Below are 25,476 nucleotides of genomic sequence, written 5' to 3'. Positions count from 1 at the left end.
TCCCAAATTAGAAAACAGTGTACTCCATTAATCCTTCTGCCAAAGTGCACGACAGTACACTTCCCTTCCCTGTATTCCATGTAAGAAGAAAAAGAATTTTTGCCCTCACAGCATAGAAATCTTCAAACGTTTGTATTATTATTAAAATACCTTTACTCTTCAAAGTGGTGATAACATTATTCTAGTTACCTGGTTAGTTCTAGGTAATGTAAATGCTAAAATGTGCATTTTTATTATTGGTAACTTTGTTATAGCCTTCCTCATCCAAATGTATTTGCCCCAAGCTTTAACTGTAATGGACTAAGGTGAGTTATATTTTTGAACCATCTTGATATTTACAATAAAAATGAATAATGTTTTATAGAATAATGAACATTTATATTATAAATTGCACAACAATAAAGATCTTCTAATTATATGGTAAATCTTGTCCTTCTATTTCTAGTCATCAGCTTGAAAAATTTTCTTCACTTTGTGACGCATATTTATCTGCTTTTGGTTGCTTCTATCACGTTAGCAGTAGATTTAAGTTGCCATGGCAATGCCAGCCCCCTCATGCCAAATACTGCCTTTTTTGCTTTACAGGTATAATTATTGCAAGTTCATTATGAAACGATATGAAACGGATCTGCTTAAACATTAACTAATTGCAGATTCATGTGAACTACTTCAGTGTGGTCCTTACCATACAAAATCTGGGTACTTACATCACTTAAGTTTTGAGCATTGACTTTCGCCTGTTGGACCGGGGGATACAGAGGGTCAAGGGTATACTTGTGTTTTATCTTTTCACCAGCTTCTTTGTAGTTCAGCTGAAAGGAAAGGGGGAAATCATTAGCATATGGACCAAACTGTTAATCACTCAGTACCAAAAGTGAATGGGATACTTTCTGAAAAACAGCCACATCAGTGTAGTAACTTAATGATCAACCAGGATTAGTGGTTTAGGAATTCCTTATTTGTCAATTTCCCATCATGATTTTAAACACAGTTTAAAGAAAGTTTCCATTGATCTTTGGTAAAAATATACACTCGGTGGCTACTTAATTAGGTACAACCAATACCTAATAAAGTGGCCAGAGTGCACGTTCATGGTTTTCCGCTGCTGTAGTCAATCCAGCTCTTCTGCATACCACTGTTGTAAAGTGTGGTTATTTGAATTACTGTCACTTTCCTGCCATTTTGTACCAACCTGGCCATTCTCCTCTGACCTCTCTCATTAGGAGGTGGCATCCATTAGTCTCGCGAGACAATGGATCTGCGCCTGGAAAGTCTTGCCCATGTTGCACCGTCACAGTGAGGTGATGCTGGAGTGTCCTCTCCAGGGCGCAGGCCTGGGCAAGGTTGTATGGAAGACGGGCAGTTGCCCATGCAACAAGTCTCCCCTCTCCATGACACCGATGTTGTCCAAGGGAAGGGCAAGGGCTGATACAGCTTGGCACTGGTGCCGTCGCAGGAGTTGCCAGAACGAGGTTGAAGACAACATCGGATTACCTTAGGGACTCCAGCTCCGGAATTGTCCTCAGGGTTTACTCCCAAAGCCTTTCCCATAAGTGGGTATGGCCGCAAGGCAGCGGAGGTTTGAAATCAGAGTTTTCCCTCTCTTAGATGGACCGCCTTCCCAGGCTGATGAGCTCCATCTACCTGAAGCCTCATTAACAAGGTGTTTTCACCCAGAGAACTGCCACTCACTGAATGCTTTTTTTCATTTCTCGCACTTTTCTCTGTAAATTCTAGAGACGGTTGTGCATGAAAATCCCAGGAGATCAGCAGTTCCTGAGATATTCAAACCACCCCTTCTAGCACCAACAGTCATTCCACGGTCAAAGTCACTTAGATCATATTTCTCCCGCATTTTGATGTTTGGTCTGAACAACTGAACCATTTCCATGTCTGCACGCTTTTATGCTTTGAGTTTCCACTAGAGGCAGGTGTTCTGGGGCCACTGAGTGTAGTTTGTGTCTAATAATCAGCAGCCATTTTGAGTGTGTACGTTACAGGATAATAAAGGGGTTTTTCCACATAATAACAAAATCTTAAATAATGAAACTAAGTTTTTAATATTTAACTTATAACTTGGCTATCTTTCGACTAGTACAAAAACCAAACTCAAAGTCTATTAAATACGTTATCAAACACAGCCTTCACCTTTAAAACACATGAGTAATACACACAAGATGCTGGAGGAATTCAGCAGGTCAGCCAAGCATCTATGGAAAGGAGTACTGTATACTTCTTTATAAGTTTCCTCAAAAACATTGTAATCACCGAATTACATGAGGTGCTTCCAGCTGTGACGAAGAAACTGAAACAAATTCCATTGTGTCTGCTTTCTGGCAATCTGGTAAAGAAACCAAAAATCTCTTTATGGGTGATTGTTGGATTTCAGGGCAGTACAATTGCTGTGAATGTCTTTGGCTCCTGTTGGCCAGGTGTCATCATGGATGTTGTTTGTCCATTGTCGACGTCAATGAAGGCCTCGACACCATGGCAATGGTGTCAAGACTAGCGGTTGATTTGGATTTAAGTGAGGGAGAGTTGCGCAGCATCAGCCTCACTCTCTGTTCCCAATTCCCATCTGGATCTAGTGGCAAGACAAAAGTCCAGACGGCTGGAGATGGAACTAGGCGCAGTGGATGACCAGGACGTCTTCTGTGTCTTGATCCTGCTCTACACGTTCCACAACCCTTGCAGAGACCGCCTTCTTGACCGTTAGACCTTCCATTGGTCTCGTCCGCTCAATCCGCCGGAGTCTGTCTTCACATGCTGGGATAGACAACTCTCTATCTCACCGAGGGTTTGAGACCCGTCGGCCAACCTCACCTGGTTTAGCCAGCTTGTCGAAGCCGTTGCCTGGGGTGTGGCCACTGTCGCACGCAAACGGCTACGGGGAGCCACAGGTGAGAGCTGAGTGCCAGGTGGGGACCAAAGGTGGACTAACCGCCTTGAAAAGGACGTGACATGTTCCCCCAACAGAGGGGCTACCCCTCCCCGACACCCCATACACCCCGTGTAGTATCATGGATAATACAAGGAAGGAAACCCTCCACCCACCTTCACGCCATTCAGCTCCAATCCTAGTTTTGCCCTCATGTCCCCATGAACGTCCCCTCACCAAATGGGTGCTCACCCACACCCATTTCACCAGGGCAAAAAATCACAATTCCACCGTCTGGTGTGCAAGAGTATGCTGAGTTATTACTGGCATTTTTGCCTTGCTAAGGCTAGCATTGCATGTACCACTGGCCATATTATAAGTTCAAAGTTCAAAGTACATTGATTATTAAAGTATACAACCTATACAAAGTATACAACATATACAACCTTGAGATTCATCTCCTTACAGGAAGCCACAAAACAAAGAACCCGTTAAAAAGAAGACCATCAAACACCTGATAGAAAGGGAAAAAAAAGACAAATCGTGCAAACAATAAATGTAAGCAAATAGCAAGCGAGTCCTCAGGCACGAAGGCTGCAGCAGCCGAGCAGGCCACAGCCTCAATCACCGGAACAGAATTAGGTTGTTCACACAGGAAGAATTAGGCCACTTGGCACATCAAGTCTGCACCACCACTCCATCACGGCTGATTTATCCCTCTCAGCCCCGTTCTCCGGCCTTCTCCCCGTAATCTTTGACACCTTTACTAATCAAAAACTTATCAGCCTCTGTTTTAAATATACCCAATGACTTGCCTCCACAGCCGTCTGTGACAATGAATTCCACAGATACACCACCCTCTGGGTGAAGACACTCCTCTCCATCTCTGTTCTGAAGAGATGAGGAGGCTACGCTCCCAGTCCTCGACACTCCCCTTCATCTCTGTTCTGAAGAGATGAGGAGGCTACGCTCCCAGTCCTCGACACTCCCCTTCATCTCTGTTCTGAAGAGATGAGGAGGCTACGCTCCCAGTCCTCGACACTCCCCTTCATCTCTGTTCTGAAGAGATGAGGAGGCTATGCTCCCAGTCCTCGACACTCCCCTTCATCTCTGTTCTAAAGAGATGAGGAGGCTATGCTCCCAGTCCTCGACGCTCTTCATCTCTGTTCTGAAGAGATGAGGAGACTATGCTCCCAGTCCTCGACTCATACAAATGTCTCAGGGCAGAAGATTCAAGGACAACCTCTCTTCACAACAATACACTGTGTCTTATACACTCAACATTAAAGAAAGGGAAAAGCATTTTAGCAGCATTTTAAATCATTACACTAGGATCCATATTACATACAAGTGGAGCTTGTAGAAATGATAATGAGATGAAAATACTCACATCACTAAGCTGCTTTGTGTTGCTCGTGGCCAGAACCATATTCATGGAGTCAGGGACACTGGTAAACTTGATGGTTCCTGGATGCTGACGGTATTTATGTTCATCCAAGACCTCCCCTGCTTTCTTGGCCTTCTCCACGTCTAGTGAGCCAATTGGAATCCAGCCGAGCCCCTTCTGCCAGCAATTGTAATCCTGCTTATACAAATTCTGCCAAAATCAAGAATTGTAGAAAATCTTGAGCACCATGGGTCCAAATAGGTCAAGAAAGCAAGTCCAATAAAGTGTTATAATCCAAATGGCTATGGATGCTGAAACTACAAAAGCTCTAAACTGTAAGCTTGATAAAATTTTCTAGCCTAGAAGCTGCATGATATTTAGTGTGTAGCAGCAAAGCTAATCCAAAAATGAAACAAAACAATTGCCGGTAGCCTGCGACAATACGACTACTAAACTTAAGTGGCATGCCCACAGCTCCGATGATCGTTTCAAAAGTCGAAACGTTGATTTGATCCTTTACTAGCAATTAGCAAACATACAAATAAGCATTATTCAGCGTTATCTCAGTGGTCAACTAAAGATATGACCTCCCAAGCTATAAACTGCCACGAAATAAGGAAGAATATGAAATTTATTCCCTTTGCTTTTACTACGGCCCCACTCATGTAACTAGTTACCACAATAAACCCTGCAGCACAAAACGCAAAGCAATAGAGAACAGATATGTGACTCCTACATAGTGGATAAATGTGGCTGTGATATAGATTAGCAAAGATCTAACAGGAAGTTGAAGGCTTTGGGAGAGAGGTTTACCAGAATGCTGCCTGGATGAAAGGATAGGTGCTATAAGGAGAGGTTGTACAAACTTGGGCATTTTTTTTTCTGTAACGGTGCAGGCTGAAGGGAGACCTTTATAAGATTATGACAGGCACTGTTAGAATTGACAGCTGGTGTCTTTTTACCAGGAGTCAAAATGACCTCCACTGGTATGACATAGAAACATAGAAAACCTACAGCACAATACAAGCCCTTCGGCCCACAAAGCTGTGCCGAACATGTCCCTACCTTAGAAATACCTAGGCTTTACCCATGGCCCTCTATTTTTCTAAGCTCCATGTAGCCATCCAGGAGTCCCTTAAAAGACCCTATCGTTTCTGCGTCCACCACTGCCGCCAGCAGCCCGTTCCACACACTCACCACTCTGCGTAAAAAACATACGCCTGACATCTCCTCTGTACCTACTTCCAAGCACCTTAAAACTGTCCCCTCTTGGGCTAGCCATTTCAGCCCTGGGGAAAAGCCTCTGACTATCCACACGATCAATGCCTCTCATTTTCTTAAACTATCAGGTCACCTCTCATCCTCCATCGCTCCAAGGAGAAGAGGTCGAGTTCACTCAACCTATTCTCATAAGGCATGCTCCCCAATCCAGGCAACATCCTTGTAAATCTCCTCTGCACCCTTTCTATGTTTTCCACGTCCTTCCTGTAGTGAGGTGACCAGAACTGAGCACAGTACTCCAAGTTGGGTCTGACCAGGGTCCTATATGGCTGCAACATTACCTTTCGGCTCTTAAACTCAATCCCACAATTGATGAAGGCCAATGCATCGTATGCTTTCTTAACCACAGAGTCAACCTGTGCAGCAGCTTTGAGTGTCCGATGGACTCAGACCCCAAGATCCCTCTGATCCTCCACACTGCCGAGAGTCTTACCATTAATGTTATATTCTGCCATCATATTTGACCTACCAAAATGAACCACCTCACACTAGACAGTATGCATTTTAAGCAGAAGGGTCTAGTTTAGTTAAGTGTTTAAACACTTGTTTAATTAGTTCTGCACAACATCAGGGGCTGAAGGGCTTGTCCCTCTACTGTACCGCTCGATGTCCTAGACCTGCAGAGCAGACTCAGTGAACTGAATAACTTGTATAGTTTTAGATTTAGAGGTCACCCATTTCAAATGGAGCTAACATGTCTGCTTTCTTTCAGACAGATCTGTCGCTTTGGATTTTCCTACATTAGAAAACTGCCAAGATGGAGCCTTTTAATATAATTCAAGGTTGAGATTCACATATATTCAAATTATAAGGGAGTCAAGGGCTTTTTCAAAGAAATTACTTGAGCCACGCCACCCAGCAATCCTTCAACTTAATCCTGGCCTAATCATGGGATGACTTATCAATTAACCCATTAACCAATACTTTCTTGGACTGTGGAAGGAAACCTACACAGTAACGGAGAGAACGTACAAACTCCTGACAGTCAGCGGTGGGAATTGAACTCAGGCTGCCAGTACTGTAAAGCATTGTGCTAACCACTACTGTTATGCTGCCCCAAACAAAGTGGCTTTGGGGAAACAGTGTGAAAGTGATGTTGAGGCCAATATCGAATCAGTTATGATCTTATTAAATGACAATACTATTGACCCACTCCAGCTAATGTTTCTTGCATTCGTGCATTTTTAACAGTATGTGAGCTCAGGTAATCTAAAAACTGTCTGATAGTTACTCAAAATTAAAAATCAAATCAGAAAATATTAGAAATACTCAACAGATTCAGGCAAAGTCTAGGGAGAATGCTAATATTCCATCCTCCCATCCTCCATCCATCACCTCTCCTCACCTGGGTCTACCTGTAGCTTGCTAGTTCAACCACTTCCCTTCACCTTTTTTTACACTGGTCACCTCTCAGTCTCTCATCTATCTTCCAGTCCAGATGAAAGGTCTTGATGCAAAATATTGTCTGTTTAATTTCCCCTCCTCATGATTGCTTATGCATTCAATCCCTCCAGAGCCTTGTTTATTTTTTTGCTCTAAATTCCCATAATAAGTGCAGTCATTTTTGCCTCCAATACACACTGGGCTTGAAGCAAAATGGCTGGAGCAGAGTGCAGAAGACCAGAGTGGCTGGTGAGCCTTTGTTAGAAGCACTCCCAGCAACCTGGAGGAGAGACACCGAGTGATACTTAGCACTACCTGACAAAGGAGGGAAGCAATATCAGCAGCTCCACTTCCAGATCCCACACAGTTTCCTTGTCCTTATTGTGGATGTGTATGTCACTCACAACTTAGACTCTGCAGCCAGCTATGAACACATAACAGAACTGCACAAACCCAACTGTCACTGCCAGATGCAATGGAGAACCAATCAACCTATCAGCACAGGTTACTGGGAAAGATCACTGATGTAATGTGCTAACTCCATTTCTCTCACCACAGCTGCTGCCTGAGCTTGCTGGATGTTTCCAACCACTATGACTTTCATTTAACATTGCTACTTACATCACTCTGTATGTCCATCATGTTCTTTGACAGTACCAAACCCAGGGCATCAGGCAGGTATGTGTAATGGTGGAGCAGATGCTTGTAGTTAACATTGCTGGCCACTTCCTGCGACTTTTTGGCCGTAGTGATATTGACCATGTCCATCGGTGTGTGATATTTGGTCTTGCTCTTCTCATAGTCTTTCTTGTACTCACGGTCAGACTGAATCTTGGCCAAGTGCATGGAATGGACCAGTTTAGGGTCATCCTTGAGGCTGCGGAAACCCACGTGTTTGCCCTTAGCCTTTTCAAAGGCCTCTTTGTACTTATACTGGAACAGATATGAATGCACAAGGAGAAATTCAGATTCATTTCTATGAAACAAATTATTACAATCCAAATTTAACACTTCATTTATATTTTATGTTGAAATGGACATGGTCATTTTGTAGTTCTCAGGAAGGCTCTCTTTATGAAAGTGATGGGGTTTTGCTACGTTCCAATGCAAACAAAAGCATGTCTCGCCATATCTAGATTTCCACATCAAGGACTACAGGTAGAAGCTGAACTGCCCACCTCAGATTTTTGGGCCCTCAATGGCTGCAGGAAATACCTACCCTCACTCTGCAGTGGCAGGACTTGTTTCTCTTATAAATAACGTATCAGTCTCAGCACAAGGCAGACATTCAACTTTTACAGCTAACACGTTTATTTCATTATAATGAAGAACATTTTGGTACTATTTCTTACTCTTACTCTAAATCAAAAAAGTTATCAGTCCATGGCCTCCTCTTGTGCCAAGATGAGGCCTCCCTCAATGTGGAGGAGCAACACCTTATAATACATCTGGGTTGCCTCCAGCTTGATGACATGAACATCAATTTCTCCTTCCAGTAAAGAAATCCCTCCTCCTTCCCCTCTTCTTCCATTCCCGACCCTGGCATCTTATCTCTTTAACTGCGTTTCACCTCTCCCTGGTCCCTGTACTCATTTCCTTTCTCCTATGGTCCACTCTCCTCTCCAACCAGATTCCTTCTCCTCCAGTCCTTTACCTTTCCTACCCACCTGGCTTCACCTAGCACCTTCTAGCTAGCCTCTATCCCCTCCTCCCACTTGTGTATTTTGGCATCTTCCCCCTTTTCTTTCAATCCTGAAGAAATGTCTCGGCCCGAAACATTGACTGTATATTCATTTCCATAGGTGCTCCCTAACCTGCTGAGTTCTTCCAGCATTTTGTGCTTGTTGCCAAAAATTTTTTTATCAACTTTGCTTCCAATTTTTGCTATTCCTTAACATTCATGTTTTCTGATAAAGTCCTTTGAGAATTGTCTTAACTTCCTTGATTTCTTTATGTCCATTTCTGGGAATAGACTGCAGGTCACTATCTATTGCAAGCACACTGAATCCACAGCCAATTTGACTATCAGTACCCCCACATACTTCTTAGAACATAGCACACACCAGGCCCTTCGGCCTGCAATATTGTCGACATTTTAACCTACTCTAAAGATCAATCTAATCCTTCTCTCTCACATCACCCTCCATTTTTCTCTCATCCATGTTCTTGTAAGGGCTTGATTTTGTTCTTCCATTTTTATTTACGTTTCATCTGTTCCATAAATGTTAAATTTCCTGCCTGTACTTCCCATGACCAAGACTTTCTCTTTCCTCGACTAATTTCAGCTCTCCACAATAACAGAAAGATCCTTTGACCATGCCCACCCACTTCCATCACTTTGGATCTTAACTCTTCCCATTTATTTCAGAATAATAATATTTTTCTCAAACTCCATTTCAGTTTCTACATTCAAAAAATTACCCTTGCCATTTATTGTTGCTACATCCACTATGACTCCATCGTAAAATGGATATATCCCTCCCCACTCATTTCAAAATTGCAAAAGGCCCACTTCCTCTGTGAAATCCTAAGTCGTTCTTCAGCCACCACAACATATGCACCGGAGCTCATAGTTCCTTGCAGTGTAAGTACAGGGACTTCATTGCCTGGGCTTCCACTTCCCTTCCCACTCCAAACACCCCTTCCAGGTGAAGCAATGATTTCCTTTTAAATCTTTTCTATTTAAAATGATGTGATTCAAAACCCTGCTGCCTGCATCCACATTCTAATGGAGAGTAAAATGCTGTCTTAATTGCTGACTTGGAATCCAAAGGCCTGGACCATTGATTCAGAGTCCTAAGTATCATGGTTGCTGGGGAAATTAAATTTAAGTAAATTAATCTGTGAAGAAAGAAAACTAAGGATAGCTGTGTTGTCCTTATCTGGCTTGACCTGCCCCAATTCAAACTATTAGTAACATCTTTGACTTCTAACTGTCCCCTAAGAAGCTTATCAATTTGTCTGTTTGAGGATAATTTGTAATGGCCAAAAAACATTACCCTTAACTAGTGATGCATATCTGAAAAGATATTCAAAAAATAACATTGGGTCTCTGTTTATTCAACACTTCTTTGCTGATCTCCATCAGACTGAATTCTAGGAACAGCTCAGTTTATAGATTTGTATAAATGTTTTAATGTTATTCCTCACACTTGTGCATTTCTATAATCTTTGCCCAACCTACACCATGATTTCTGTTCTCCATTTCTGGCTTCTCCTATGCTCCCATTTAATCTCTGTCCTATCAGGAGGATCCCCCAGGACTCAATTGATACAAACTATTGATACAGAAATAAATAGCCTACAACTATAAACTGTATTTATATAACAAATTGAATACAGTGCAAAGAGGAGGTGCAGGAGCCTGAAGACCCACACCCAACGATTTAGGAACAGCTTCTTGCCCTTTCTGAATGGTCCATGAATACTACCTTGTTACTCTTTTTTTTAACACTATTTACTTATAATGAATTTTATAATAAAGCTTATGTCTTTGCACTGTATTGCTACTGCAAAACAATAAACTTCATGTTATATAAGCTAATGACAATAAATGTGATTCTGATTTTGTTTGACATTCCTTGTGGAATTTTGTGATATTCTTGTGATATTTCTCTGGAATTTTGTTTTTTTTTCCCCAATTTTATTAATCTGAGGTTTCAAATCCCTTTGCACTTCTAAAATATTTAGGGTATAATAATACTATATTTTAATCAAAGTGTCATTGAATTTGCTCTGGAATACTAACCTATTCTGCTATTTTAATTAAAATTATTCTCAGCTTTCATTGTTCTTCTGAGTTTCACTTTATAATCACCTTGAAATTTGTCATTGTTTGGACTAGATCCATTCTCACAATATGCACCATAGAACAATATAACCACAGAGCTAATTTCCACAGGTCTATTCCATCCACTGTCACTTCATTCCTTCATTGTCCGAAGATCTACATCCTGTCATTAGGTATATCCCTTCTCATCAATATCATATTTCTTTATATATTTAAGGAAGAGGCATGGTTTTCTTAGTCTTTCTTCGATTTATTACTTATATCAAAAGCCATGAATCAGAGACTAATTTTGATGGCTACTTACGTTACTGGCAATATTTCTAGATGCTTTAGCCGCGACAATAGGGATGGCAGTTGGTTCCAGGTGATATCCTTTAGCCAGTGACTTCTTCCAGGCATTTTTGTAGCAATTCTATAAAAATAGAGGACTGTATTTCAGAAAGCATTCTTTTTGTGAAGACCTGAATATTTTCAAATGCTATCCATCCTAATCTTCCTGTAGCATCAACACAAATGGAGTTCATTGAATTTTTGTTAACCTGTGGTTTCCAAATTTTCCTGTTCTTTTGTTTTTTCTTTCTCTTTAGTTACCACTCCCATTGCCATGCAAAATGTTTTAGAAAATAATGATTTAGCCTAAATACTGCTCAGCCTTTGTACTGCAGACACAAGCTCTGTTTTCCATTGCAGCCCCTTTCCAAAAAATCTTTCTTGGTCACTACATGCTTTTGATACTGGTTGAAAATAGGAATATTGACTTCCTTTATACAGAAAAATGTTCTCCTCATATTCTGATTAAAGAGCAATTTAGATTGTTCTTTTATGTATCATGGTGGCACAGCATTCAAAGCTGCTGCCTTCACAACTACCAGGGGTGCAGGTTCAATTCTGACCTCTGGTGCTATCTATGCTTGCTGTCCCCATGACCCTGTGGAATACCCTGGCTGCTTCCGTTCCCTCTCATACCCCAAGGGCATGCTAGTAGGGCAAATGGCTACTGTTAATTGCTCCTTAGTGTAGGTAACTGGTGAAAATAATCAGGCTGGTGGTTGTGTGAAAGAATAAAGATCTGTAAGGGAATAAAAACAGGGGGAATTAGACCGATATTTTTCTTTTAATTTTAGAGATACAGCATGACCAACAAACCCATGCCACCCAGTTACACCCATGTGACCAATTTACCTGCTAATCCTTTTTTCGTCTTTTGGAACGTGGCTGTAAAACAGAACACCCAGAGGAAACCCACGCAGCCTCAAGAAAACGTACAACCTACTTACAGAGAGTGGCGGAATTGAACCCAGATGGCTAGCGCAGTAATAGCATTACACGAAACACTACCCAACCATGCCACTGCTAAATTGTTCTACTGGAATAGGGCATGGATATGATGGGCAAAAATGCCTTCTTACATATTGGAATTAATATGTAAAATATGTTAATTTATCTAGAGCTTAAAATGTTAATTTAGTTTCTAAAAAAAACAAAGGAATGATTCAAGCAGGTAAATGTTTCGGAATGTGGTCCTTACATCACTGAGGTTGAAAGCATTACATTTAGACTGAATGAACTGAGGCACATCAAAGGGCAAGGTGTACTTGTGCTTGATCTTTTCTCCTCCAGATCTGTATAGTTTCTGCGAAGAAAAAACATACGTTAAAACATTAATAACAAAATCCTATATTAAAAATTGTAAGGGTTAAATGGAGGCAGGAGTGAACTGGATTCGCACCAATTTGCCTACCGTCACAACAGGTCAACAGCAGATGCCATTTCATGGGCTCTTCCCTCAACCTGCAACACCTGGACAGTGAGGATGCTCGGCAGCCACTCCCTCAATACTAACTGAGTAAAGCTCGGCACTCAAAACTAATCAATGAGCTTCAAGTTCTTGGTCTCAATACCTCCTTCCACAACTGGGTCCTCGATTTCATCTCTTCCAGACCCCAGTCAATAATTCAATTGGCAACATTTCCGCCACAATCTCCATCAGCACAGGTGCACCACAAGGCTGTGTGCTTAGCTCCCCCAGTCCACTCGCTTTCTACTTACGACCATAGGGCTAAGCACAGCTCCAAAGCCATATTTAAATATACTGGCAGCAGCACTGTCATTAGCTGTATCAAAGGTGGTGACAAATCAGCATACAGAAGGGAGATGGAAAATCTGGCCGATTGGTGCCACAACAACAATCTCTTACTCAATGTCAGCAAGACCAAGGAGCTGATTATTAGCTTCAAGAGAAGGAAACCGGTGGCCCATGAGCCAGTCCTCATTGGGGGAATCAGAAGTGGGGAGGGTCAGCAACTTTAAATTCATTCCCCTACAGTGGAATGACATTTGCAATTTTCCAGTTTTCCAGAACCATCCTAATATCTAGTGATTCCTGAAAGATCACTACTAATGCCTCCACAATCTCCTCAGCTATCTCTTTCAGAACACTGATGTGCAGTCTATTTGGTCCAAGTGACTTATCTACATTCAGACCTTTCAGCTTCCCAAGCACCTTCTCCTTAGTAACAGTCACTTCTGCCCCCTGACATCCTCGAATTTCTGGCAAACTACCAGTGACTTCCACAGTGAAGACTGACACAAAATTCTTATTAATTTATGTTGCAGGTAGCATTAATCTAAGCACGTTCAAGTGTACGTTGTGTTTTCTAAAATTTGTCATTTCAGAACTTACTATTCTTTGTAAGTATTCCAAATTATTATTATTATTATTAATATTTCTTTTAGTATTTGCACAGACAGTTGACAATTTGCACATTGATTGTTTGTCCATCCTGTTGGGGGCAAACTTTCAATGATTCTATTGTGTTTCTTGCATCTACTGCGAATGCCCACAAGAAAATGAAATTCAGAGTTTTATATGATGATAGAAACATAGAAAATAGGTGCAGGAGTAGGCCATTCGGCCCTTTGAGCCTGCACCACCATTCAGTATGATCATGACTGATCATCCAACTCAGAACCCTGTACCTGCCTTCCCTCCATACCCCCTGATCTCTTTAGCCACAAAGGCCATATCTAACTCCCTCTTAAATATAGCCAATGAACTGGCCTCAACTGTTTCCCGTGGCAGAGAATTCCACAGACTCACCACTCTCTGTGTGAAGAAGTTTTTCCTCATCTCGGTCCTAAAAGGCTTCCCTTTTATCCTCAAACTGTGACCCCTCGTTCTGGACTTCCCCAACATCGGGAACAATCTTCCTACATCTAGCCTGTCCAATCCCTTTAGAATTTTATACGTTTCAATAAGATCCCCCCTCAATCTTCTAAATTCCAGAGAGTATAAGCCTAGTCAATCCAGTCTTTCATCATATGAAAGTCCTGCCATCCCAGGAATCAACCTGGTGAACCTTCTTTGTACTCCCTCTATGGCAAGAATGTCTTTCCTCAGATTAAAGGACCAAAACCAAGGCCTTGTACAACTGCAGTAGTACCTCCCTGCTCCTGTACTCAAATCCTCTCGCTATAAATGCCAGCATACCATTCACCTTTTTCACCACCTGCTGTACCTGCATGCTCACTTTCAATGACTGGTGTATAATGACACCCAGGTCTCGTTGCACCTCCCCTTTTCCTAATCGGCCACCATTCAGATAATAATCTGTTTTCCTGTTCTTGCCACCAAAGTGGATAACCTCACATTTATCCACATTAAATTGCATATGCCATGAATTTGCCCACTCACCTAACCAGCCAAGTCACCCTGCATCCTCTTAGCATCCTCCTCACAGCTAACACTGCTGTCCAGCTTCCTGTCATCCGCAAACTTGGAGATGCTGCGTTTAATTCCCTCATCTAAGTCATTAATATATATTGTAAACAACTGGGGTCCCAGCACTGAGCCTTGCGGTACCCCACTAGTCACCGCCTGCCATTCTGAAAAGGTCCCGTTTATTCCCACTCTTTGCTTCCTGTCTGCCAACCAAATCTCTATCCACATCAATACCGTACCTCCAATACCGTGTGCTTTAAGTTTGCACACTAATCTCCTGTGTGGGACCTTGTCAAAAGCCTTTTGAAAATCCAAATATACCACATCCACTGGTTCTCCCCTATCCACTCTACTATTTACATCCCCAAAAAATTCTATGAGATTCGTCAGACATGATTTTCCTTTCACAAATCCATGCTGACTTTGTCCGATCATTTCACCGCTTTCCAAATGTGCTGTTATCACATCTTTGATAACTGACTCTAGCAGTTTCCCCACCACCGATGTCAGGCTAACCGGTCCATAATTCCCCGGTTTCTCTCTCCCTCATTTTTCAAAAAGCGAGGTTACATTAGCCACCCTCCAAACCTCAGGAACTAGTCCAGAATCTAAAGAGTTTTGAAAAATTATCACTAATGCATCCACTATTTCTTGGGCCACTATTTCTATATCCGTATGATATATGGGTACTTTGTTAATAAATTTACTTGGAACTTTGAACTTGAACCTTGAGTGAAAGCCCAATTCTTCATTAAATATGACAGGTTTAGAGGAGGCTCCTGAATATAACAATGCAAAGGTGTTCAGTAGGTAGTTTCAAGACTGGTCCAAGATGCCTTCAGGCTCTAGCCTCAAGTGTACAAAGAGAAATGGGAATTACAGATCTAGCTTGTTGTTTTGTGTTGGGTAAGATGTATTTATAACAATACTCACGTAAATCCCCAAGTCCAAGCTAACAACCATGTATCTCCTAAAACATGCAGTAGAAAAAGCTGTCATTCCAGCTTCGATGCATTAAGCACCGAAACTTCTTCAAATTACCTGCATTGCAGAAGGAAAATCTTCAGCTGATGGTCAGAGGGGAGAATTGACAGCTTTTTTATCCCTGCCCAGATCATATTTCCTACTGAACATAGGATGAGGCCAGTGCACTCAATTCCCTCTGCCCTCTTTCCTGAAGAAGTTGTAACAAGGTCAAGGCATTGAGGAGCAATAGGACACCAGAAAGATGAAAGTAACAGAGATTAGTTTGTGAAGATCCACTTACATCATTAAGCTGCAGTGCATTTGTTTTAGCCAGCACCATCTCTACAGAGTCTGGCACGCTGGTGAATTTGAGAGTGCCAGGTGGCACTCTGTAATGATGTTCATCGAGGACTTGTCCAGCTTTCTTCGCTTTCTCCACATCTATCGAGCCCAAGGGGCTCCAGCCAATGCCTTTAAACCAGTTGTTATAATCAGATTTGTAGAGATTCTTCAAACAGAAAAAAGAAATCATATTAAAAGAGAGTATTAATTGTCCTATCACCCCAACCAAATCAAACAGTAAACATTTAACTTAAAAGTTGTACAAAGCAGATAATTTTTTAAATGATAATTTTCCAAGCAAATGAGATTTTAGATGAATATTACTGCAAAGATATTAACAGAATGTTTCATGTATTTAATATTTCAATTATATTTGAGTAATCTTGTGTGTGTGTATATGTGTCTACATATAGTCTATATAGCTTAATTAGACATTTTTGTTCATTTAAATAATTATTTCCAGGTTATATGTAAAAATACATTAATTGCATACATCAGCACAGTACCACTTGATATATGTGTGCCTAACTTAAAGTAAAACGCGGTTTCACCTGTATTTTCGGACACCCCACATTTTCTTTTGAATTAGTTTAATGTTTTGACATTACAAAACATAAAAGAATGGATCAAAAACAGTGTAATAAATCTTGTGAGTAGAATTTTGTTGCAGAACTTCACAAGACAGGAGCTCATGTTGCAGAGTTGCCCTTTTGGATACAGTCACACATTTCTTTTCCTCTAACAAGAATCTACTAATGGGTGCATCACAAAATTTGCCCTCTTTAACTACCTCACCTCACAAAAATAGAGTTCAGATATAAAATGTCTTTTGTATGTAAGTTCTAACTGGGTGCATATATATTTGGATATTAAAACAAATTCTGCTGAAACTAGAATTTGAACTTGCTAATCTTATTGGCCTATATCTACTTGTCCTCTGGAAGCTTCACAGCCATCCAGGAACTCTTTGCTTTGGCATTATGCATCCTTTCACCTGATAATTGGCATTCATGCCTTCAGATATCCAGACACAAGGTACCCCAGTTAATCCTATAGTCTACATATTTACACCAGCTTTGGATCTCCAATTCCTTTTCATGTGGCTTCGGTCAAATTTTAGCAATTAGATTATGAAGACACGTAGTCCTCTTTTATTGTCATTTAGTAATGCGTGCATTAAGAAATGATACATTATTTCTTAAAGGTTTTGTGAAGAACATTTCATCACTCTAAAGCTGGGGTTCGCCAACAGCTATATTTCATTAAGAGTTTTGGTATGTCACCAAAAACTCTCGCAAATTTCTACAGATATACCGTGGAGTGCATCCTAACTGGCTGCACCACCATCTGGTATGGGGGGGGGGGCGCGGGTCTATTGAACAGGATCAAAATAAACTGCAGATAGTTGTAAACTTAGTCAGCTCCATCATGGACACTAGCATCCGTAGTACCCAGGACATAGTATAGGATATCCGTAGTGTCAAGTTGCAATGTCTCAAAAAGGCGGCGCCCATCACTAAGGATCCCCATCACCAAGGACATGCCCTCTTCTCATTGCTACTCTCAGGAAGGAGGTACAGTAGACTGAAGGCACACACTTAATTTTTTCCCTCTGCCATCCAATTTCTGAATGGGCATTGAACCCATAAACAGTACCTCACTATATTTTTTATTTCTATTTTTGGCCTACTTACTTAACTATTTAATACAAGGGTGATTGATAAGTTCGTGGCCTAAGGTAGAAGGAGGTGAGTTATTAACTTCAAACTTTCTGTGTAATCACTCAAAGAGTCGAACTGCATGTGCATGTAACGAGAGCTGTATAACTCGTCTCCTTCTGCCTTAGGCCACGAACTTATCAATCACCCCTGCTGTGGACACTTTCTGGAGGTCCAAGATCTGTATGCTGCACGACCGCTAGACTAAGTGTGTAAATGTAGGAGGGGACTATGTTGAGAAATAAATGTGCTAGGTTTTCTAAAATTGACTCCTTCTACCTTAGGCCACGAACTGGTATATATAAATTTACTGTAATTCCAGTTTCTCCTCTATTACTATGTATTGCATTGTACTACTGCTGCAAAGACAAGTAATTTCACAACATACGCTGGTGATATTAAACCTGATTCTGATTTCCAAACTTTTTTATGTCATAGACAAATACCATTAAACAAGAAGTGTGTGGACCCCAGGTCTGGAACCCCTGCATCTAAAGGTGCACTGTAAAAGTTAATATTGCTGTTTATCCTCTTATTTTTGGGGGGATTTGTACATGCAATGGGCCAGATCAGGGCTATCAACACTCCTTACTTTAATGTAATCGATTGTAAAGTGATTTACTATGGTCAGAAACTTTCAGTGATAAAATTTAATTCTTTGTTACACGAGCAAAAGATGAAAAGTAACTACTGAACTTTTGCAAGCACACTAGAAGTAAAATAACTTAAATATTTGTGTTTTTTCAAAGGTGTTTGCTGATTGACACACACTTCTCTGTCCCAGTGTCCAAAGGCTTAAATGGTGCTAATAGTAGAGGGCAGTTCTGGTTGAAGGTGGGATATTCCTGAGCCGCCCTCAGCCAACAAGCAGGAAATTATCTCATTGAACACTATGAATCACGTCACTCTGTATGTCCGTCATGTTCTTGCACAGGACCACATTCATGACACCAGGCAGGTATATGTCATGGTGGATTGGATATTTCTCCTTACTGTGGATGTCTATGTCACTCACAACTTGGTCTCTGCAGCCAGCTATGAACACATAACAGAACTGCACAAACCCAACTGTCACTGCCAGATGCAATGGAGAACCAATCAACCTATCAGCACAGGTTACTGGGAAAGATCACTGATGTAATGTGCTAACTCCATTTCTCTCACCACAGCTGCTGCCTGAGCTTGCTGGATATTTCCAACCACTATGACTTTCATTTAACATTGCTACTTACATCACTCTGTATGTCCATCATGTTCTTTGACAGTACCAAACCCAGGGCGTCAGGCAGGTATGTGTAATGGTGGAGCAGATGCTTGTAGTTAACATTGCTGGCCACTTCCTGCGACTTTTTGGCCGTAGTGATATTGACCATGTCCATCGGTGTGTGATATTTGGTCTTGCTCTTCTCATAGTCTTTCTTGTACTCACGGTCAGACTGAATCTTGGCCAAGTGCATGGAATGGACCAGTTTAGGGTCATCCTTTAGGTTGCGGAAACCAACATGTTTGCCTTTTGCTGCTTCATAAGCTTTCTTGTATTTAACCTGTGGAGTAATTGTTCAAACAACAGCAGAAAATATTACCTTACTTGCCTCAGTATTAGAGCAAATTGGCCTTTGTAATAAAGTTATATGCAAAGTCAAAAGTAGTCTGGGTCATTGTTTCCTTTTTATAGACAACTAATGAAACCTCCCCAGAAACACAATACCCTTTGTGTTTAAATTAGACCTTCCAATACTAATTTCCTGTGTTTAGAAGATTTTTTTGGGTGTTTCCATATGGCAGTAACATATTTAAGTAGAGTATCAAATCTATTAAACTAGAAGAGAAAAGCATTTGCAAACACACTTGTATGCTGCATTATATAAAAATAATTGAAGATTGTTAATTAAGCTGGAGTCATTGAAGGATATTTCTTTGCTAACCAGAAAAGCTTTTGTTCGTCAACTTGATAATGTTGTGATATACGTTCATGAGAGCAGACTTCCACTGGATGCATGGTAACTTCCCTCACCCTCTCATGAAGAAAAAGGGAGAGAAAACCAACTGGATGGTAAGTTTACTGTGCTCAGCTTCCCAAAGGTGCGCCATTCTCAATGAATATGCGATTACGAGTTGGAGATGAGTGTACAACATGTCAACTCCAGTCCATGAAATACCCAAAAGAAAAGTAATGTGAACATTGGTCACTCATGAATACTTCTTTAAAGAAAAAAAAATCCAATGGGACATAAGATGACGTGGAGTCAAAACACTGAGCCACCACCTGGAGTCTATGACCTAGGATATGTTCCACCTGCTGCTGTAATATTTCTGGAGGCCCAGTGGAAATCCTCATTGCTCACAGCTTCTGTGGAACTGAGCAAAGTGCAGTGAAAATCATCTCCAGGTGAAATTCTGAGCTCATACAATCTCATTCCATTAAGGATTACTGTCTGCTTCTGCCTACGGATTCCCTACTACATATACTAACTCATCTCTTATCTGCCCTCAGCAACAATAGGCCCCAGTGACAATAACATTGTGATCCTTGCCACGGAGCACAGCATCCATCATCAAAGACCCCCAAAGATCCAGGCCGTGTCCTCCTCTTGTTACTACCATCGAGAAGGAGGTACCAGAAGCCTTAGATCCCACACCATCAGGTTCAAAAACAGCTGTTACACGGCAACCATCAGGGCTCCTGAACCAGTATGGATAACTTCAATCACCAATACTCTGACCTGATCCTACAACCTCAAGACTTGCTTTCAAAGACACTTTACAACTCATGTTCTTAGTATTATTTTATTATTTGCACAGTTTGTCTTTCTTTACACACGTTTGTCAGCCATTGCTGTTTAGGTACAGTTTTTTAAAAATTCTGTTGTATTTCTTTTTTCCTGTAAATGCCAGCAAGTAAATAAACAAGGCAGTAGATGGTAATATATACATACTCTGATGATAAATTCACTTTGAATGTTGTACCTAGAGTCAATTCCTTTATAACAAAATGATTTGCTATTGTGGTAATGTCATGAGTAAATGAAAGTAATTATATTAAAAAATGCAATGTATCAGCATCACATCCCCAACATACAATTAAAATGTTTATTGACCATTGTCTAAACATGCACTTGCCTTTAATGCTCAAACTCAATATTCAAATTCAAAGCAAATTTATTATCAAAGTATATATATGTCACCATATACAACAATGAGCTTCATTTTCTTGCAGGCACTCACAGTAAATACAAGAAACAAAGCAGAATCAACTAAAGACCACACCCAGCAGAATGGAAAAGCAACCAATGTGCAATTGACAACAAACTGTGCAAATACAAAAAGAAAAAAATAGTAATAATAATAGTAAAAAAACAATAAATATCAAGAACAAGAGATGGTAAGTCCTAGAAAGTGAGTCCATAGGTTGTGGGAACAGTTCATTGTTGGGGTGAATGAAGTTATTCCCTCTTGAAACTTGAACCATTACATTCAAGAGCCTAATTGTTTAGAAGTAATAGCTGTTCCTGATTGGTGTGAGTCCTAGCTCCTGCTATGGCAGCAGTGAGAAGAGAGCAAATTTATGCTTTTTAACCTTAGCCCTACCAGATTCACAAGGGAATGAAAAATACAGAGGAAAGAAATGTAACAAGGTAAATGTATGAACATTCTATACTTACGTCGCTGGCATTACGCCCGGAAGATTTAGCTGCAATAATTGGAATAGCATCAAAGGTGAGGTTATAACCCTTTGCTAAATCTTTCTTCCAAGCTTGTTTGTAGCAGTTCTGCAAACAGAAATGACCTTCAATTCAATTTATTCGGTTGGGAAGCATACTAATAAGTGTAGAACTAGGAACATTTAAACTTTGGATGTATCATAGAATTGTTGAATCATGCAGCACAGAAACAAATCCTTTCACCCATACCAACCATAATGCCAATTTGCGCTAATCTCATTTGCCTACGTTAAGCCTATATTATTCCATGGCTTTATTACCAAATACCTGTCCAAATGTAATTGTATCTCTGTCTACAACTCCTAATGGTGTTTGTTTCAGATAATCATCAGCCTTTTTGTTAAAAAAAACTTTGCTCTCGGATCTCCTTTAAATTTCTCCCTTCTCACCTCAGACCACTGCTCTCTACTTCCAGTCTCACCAGTCCTGGGCGAATTCCCTTTCCCATTCTGATATGTCTGTTCATGACCTCCTCTACTGCCATAATGAAGCCAAACTCAGGTTGGAGGAGTAACACCTCATATTCAGTCTGTTGGCACGAACATCAAAATTCTCTAATTTCTCCCCTCTCCCTCCTTCTCCCTTTTTCCATTCCCCACTGTGGATAGCTCTCACCCTTTTTCTTCTCCTCACCTGCCCAAAACCTCCCTCTGCTTCCCTTCCTCCTTCCCCTTATTCCATGCCCTCTCCTGTTATACATTCTTCTTCACTTCTTTCTCCTTTACTTCTTCCATCTACCACCTACTATCATGTACTCCTTCCTTTCCTCCCACCTGGCCCCTGCCACCTTCCTTTCCAGTCCTGATGAAGGGTGTTGGCCTGAAACATCAACTGTTTATTCCTCTCCACAGATGCTGTCTAATTTGTTGAGTTTATCCAGCATTCTGTGTATTTTGCTCAAGATTTCCAGCATCTGCAGAATCTCTTGCGTCACTGACTAGATCTAACTCATCTTTGCCCTCATCATTTTATAAACCTCTATAAGACTATGCTCTTTTAAGGTTCTCATAGCCGGGGGTGGTAATGGGAATAAGCTCCCACTACCTCTTAAATGCTCTCAATGACGTGTGCCTCTAATAGCTTCTGCCAACCAAGTCCAGCTCCTGGCCTTCACGTGTGGCTTAGCTACTGAGCCTGGCAGAGCCATTTCTACAGACAGGAGAAGGGGCAAAAGTCAGTTACTGGAGCCTTAAAGCCATTCGCTTTGGGCAGATGGGCTTGCCAGCTGTGGTTGGCAACTCATTTAGGAGAAGGAAAACTCTGATCTCAAACCTCCGCTGCCTTGCGACTATATGGAAAAGGCTTCGAGAGTAAACCCCCAGGAAAGTCCTGGAACTGGGGTCCCTAACCTACATTGAGTTCAACTCTGACTGGCAACTCTTGCTCTTGATGCCAAACTGTATCGGTCTCTGCAGTTCGTTTACGTTCACCAGATGCGTGGAGAGAGGGAACTTGAACATGGGCAACACCTTTCTCTCCATATCGTACTGTCCAAGCTTGCATATCTAGACAGCTAGGACACAATATCCATGGTCAACTTAACCAACTGAGACACCAATATCATGGAAAGTCATCCTTCAGTTTCCTATGGTCCAGTAAGAATAAACCCTTATAAACTACAGTCTTCCTTTCCAAGCAACATGCTGGTGAATATCCTCATGCCACGTTACATGATGGACGGTGATACAGTCAAAAACAAATCTTCTCATACCAAATGTCTGACAGTTTTTATTGTGACTCAGTAATTGTCAAAGATACCAACTCCAGGCCACCCGTTTTTCAGCCCTTACCTTGTACAGTGTTACATTTAGAAATTACAAGATTTATTGATAAACCACCTCATAGAGGATGCTGAATGTTCGGAATGCTTTATTCCAGGATATCATGAAGTCTGGACCACTAGAGCTATTTAAGGAAGAGGTAGCTCAGTAATTGAAAGGTTTAGAAACTGAGGTCAATGGAAAACTGGCATAAGAGAAAGACATGAAGCCAAACAGCCATCATCACATTGACTGATGAGGAAGGCTCAGAAGACTATACCTGCTCCAATTGTGTTCTTGAGACTGTATCAGGTCATGGTCTGGTGTTCTACAGTACCTATTGATGCAGGCCAGTGTATCTCCAACCCGAGATTGATATCTATTGGAGGACTGCTGAGTGAAACCCAGATGTCTATGCTTATCGGAAACTAAACCAGAACAATATTGACAGATATAGGAGAACAAAAGAGGCTCGGTATTGACAATTACCACCATGGACCTGTTCACTTAGGTAGTGGGGGATCTGTTTAACTTAAAGCTGGCTGAGGTTTTCAAAGTTGGCAAAATTAATAAATTTAAGACAAATCAAAAACAAGTCAATAATGATGGCTATGAAACTATTAAGTTGTTGTAAAGACCAACTTGGTGTTCTGACGTCCTTTAGGGAAGAACATTTCCTGTTCTGGGAAGTAAGATTAATTTAAAGAGCTCTTTCCCTGACTAACATAGTAACAATAGACCAAGCGACCTTTTCAGTCGTAAACATTGATGGTACTTCCTGGACAGATGAAAGACACAGAGCTATGTTGTTGACCTCTGAAATGGTCTAACATACTTCTTAATTCAAGATCAACAACAGACGGCCAGTAAGTGCTGACCATAACATTTTACCCACACTCTGTAAAAGAATAGAAAAAACTAATAACATAGAACAGCCTATGTGAACCTACTCCACAATCAACCTAAATCTTCCCTCCTGCACAGCCTGCAGCCTTCCATGTTTCTTACATCCATGTGCCTATCTAAGAGTCTTAAAAGTCCATGTTGTGTCGCCCCAGGCAGTGCATTTTAAGCACCCACCACTCTCTGCGTAAAGAAAAGTTATCTCTGATATCTGCCCTGAACTTTCCTCCATGACTTAAATGGATGCCATCTAGTATTGCCTGATGATGCCATGGGAACAAGATGCTGGCTGTCCACTCTATCTATGCCTCTCAATCTTATGCACCACCAACAAATTGCTTCTCATCTTCTGTCACTCCAAAGAGAAAAGCCCTAGCTTGTGCAACCTTAAGATACAGGAGCAGAATTAGGCTATTTGGCCCATTGAGTCTGCTCTACCATTTCATCATGGCTGATCCATTTTCCCTCTCAGTCCCAATCTCCTGCCTTCTCCCCATATCCCTTCATGCCCTGACTAATCAAGAATCTATCAACCTCTGCCTTAAATATACCAAATGACCTGGCCTCCACAGTGCCTGTGACAACAAATTTCACAGATTCACCACTCTCCAGCTAAGAAAAGTCCTCCTCATCTCAATAACACAAGATATGTTCCAGAGCATAAGATACATTCTCTAACCAGGCAGCATCTAAAGCTTCCTCTTGTAATGAGGTAACCAGAAAAGGTAAAATACTTCTGAAGAGCTTACTTCCATGACTCTCTGGGGCAGACAACTCCAGAGATTCACCACACTCTGTGAGAAGAAATTTCTATGTACCTCGATTTTTAATGACTAGTTCCTTGCGTTTAAATTATGTCCCCTTGTGCAAGACACCCTCATGATTACATGAGTGCATGGATCTTCATATCAATCTCTTGATGCGGCTTCATAGGATCTGATATGCCTGATCAGCTCACCCACATCCTTCTATGTTCCTCCATTCAGTTAGATCATAATTGACCACAATTTTATTTGGTATAAAGACAGCTGTTGTGATTGAACACATCTATTAAGATCATAAGAATCACAGATTAATACTGCAGGTCGACCAAAATGCCCATCAGGTCTTATAACATTTGCCCTGTTTGGCCCACATCCATCTGAACTTCTGAGCCTTTCTCATCCTCCCTCCCGCTGAAAGATACTTACATCACTGATGTTTAACGCATTGACTTTGGCCTGAATGAACTCTGGCACATCTGGAGGGTAGCTGTACTTGTGCAAGGTCTTCTCACCCTTCGCCTTGTAGTTTATCTGGATTACAGAGAAATTACACCAAAGTGAGACTGCAGTTTTTAAATTTGATTAGCATACTATAATAAATGTTCAGAATAAAATGGTGTCAACATTTTGAAAAATGACAAAGGAAATGTGCAGAAGTATGAATGTGTGAAGTCAATAAAAAAGGAATCCAGACAGATGAGAGAAGAAAGAAGGTTATAATTAATAATGTACTAATCGGGGGACCACTTCATCGAGCATCTCCATTCCTTCACCACAAGTGGTACTTCCTGGTGGCCGAACTTTTTAATTCCCATTCCATTCCCATTCTGACATTTTGGTCCATGGCTCTTGTGTCGAGAT

The 25,476-nt window shown here is 41.1% G+C and overlaps 1 protein-coding gene across 6 annotated transcripts in view; it reads right to left on the bottom strand.

Moving 5' to 3' along the window:
• neb (nebulin) overlaps window positions 1-25,476 on the bottom strand; it is a 365,351-nt gene that overhangs the window by 266,352 nt on the left and 73,523 nt on the right. For all 6 annotated transcript variants that reach the window (XM_063048565.1, XM_063048566.1, XM_063048567.1 and 3 more), the window contains exons 28-36: window positions 25,042-25,146; window positions 21,129-21,236; window positions 18,699-19,010; window positions 15,708-15,914; window positions 12,248-12,352; window positions 11,024-11,131; window positions 7,551-7,862; window positions 4,269-4,475; window positions 708-812 (exon numbers count right to left, since the gene is read on the bottom strand). In XM_063048565.1, the coding sequence (XP_062904635.1) occupies window positions 708-812; window positions 4,269-4,475; window positions 7,551-7,862; window positions 11,024-11,131; window positions 12,248-12,352; window positions 15,708-15,914; window positions 18,699-19,010; window positions 21,129-21,236; window positions 25,042-25,146 (1,569 nt within the window). The remainder of the gene's footprint in view (window positions 1-707; window positions 813-4,268; window positions 4,476-7,550; window positions 7,863-11,023; window positions 11,132-12,247; window positions 12,353-15,707; window positions 15,915-18,698; window positions 19,011-21,128; window positions 21,237-25,041; window positions 25,147-25,476) is intronic.

The sequence above is a fragment of the Mobula hypostoma genome, chromosome 5 (assembly GCF_963921235.1).
Source record: "Mobula hypostoma chromosome 5, sMobHyp1.1, whole genome shotgun sequence".
NCBI classification, from domain to species: domain Eukaryota; kingdom Metazoa; phylum Chordata; class Chondrichthyes; order Myliobatiformes; family Myliobatidae; genus Mobula; species Mobula hypostoma.
The sequence above is the reverse complement of the archived record's forward strand: the minus strand, read 5'-3'. Positions and strand labels throughout refer to the sequence as shown.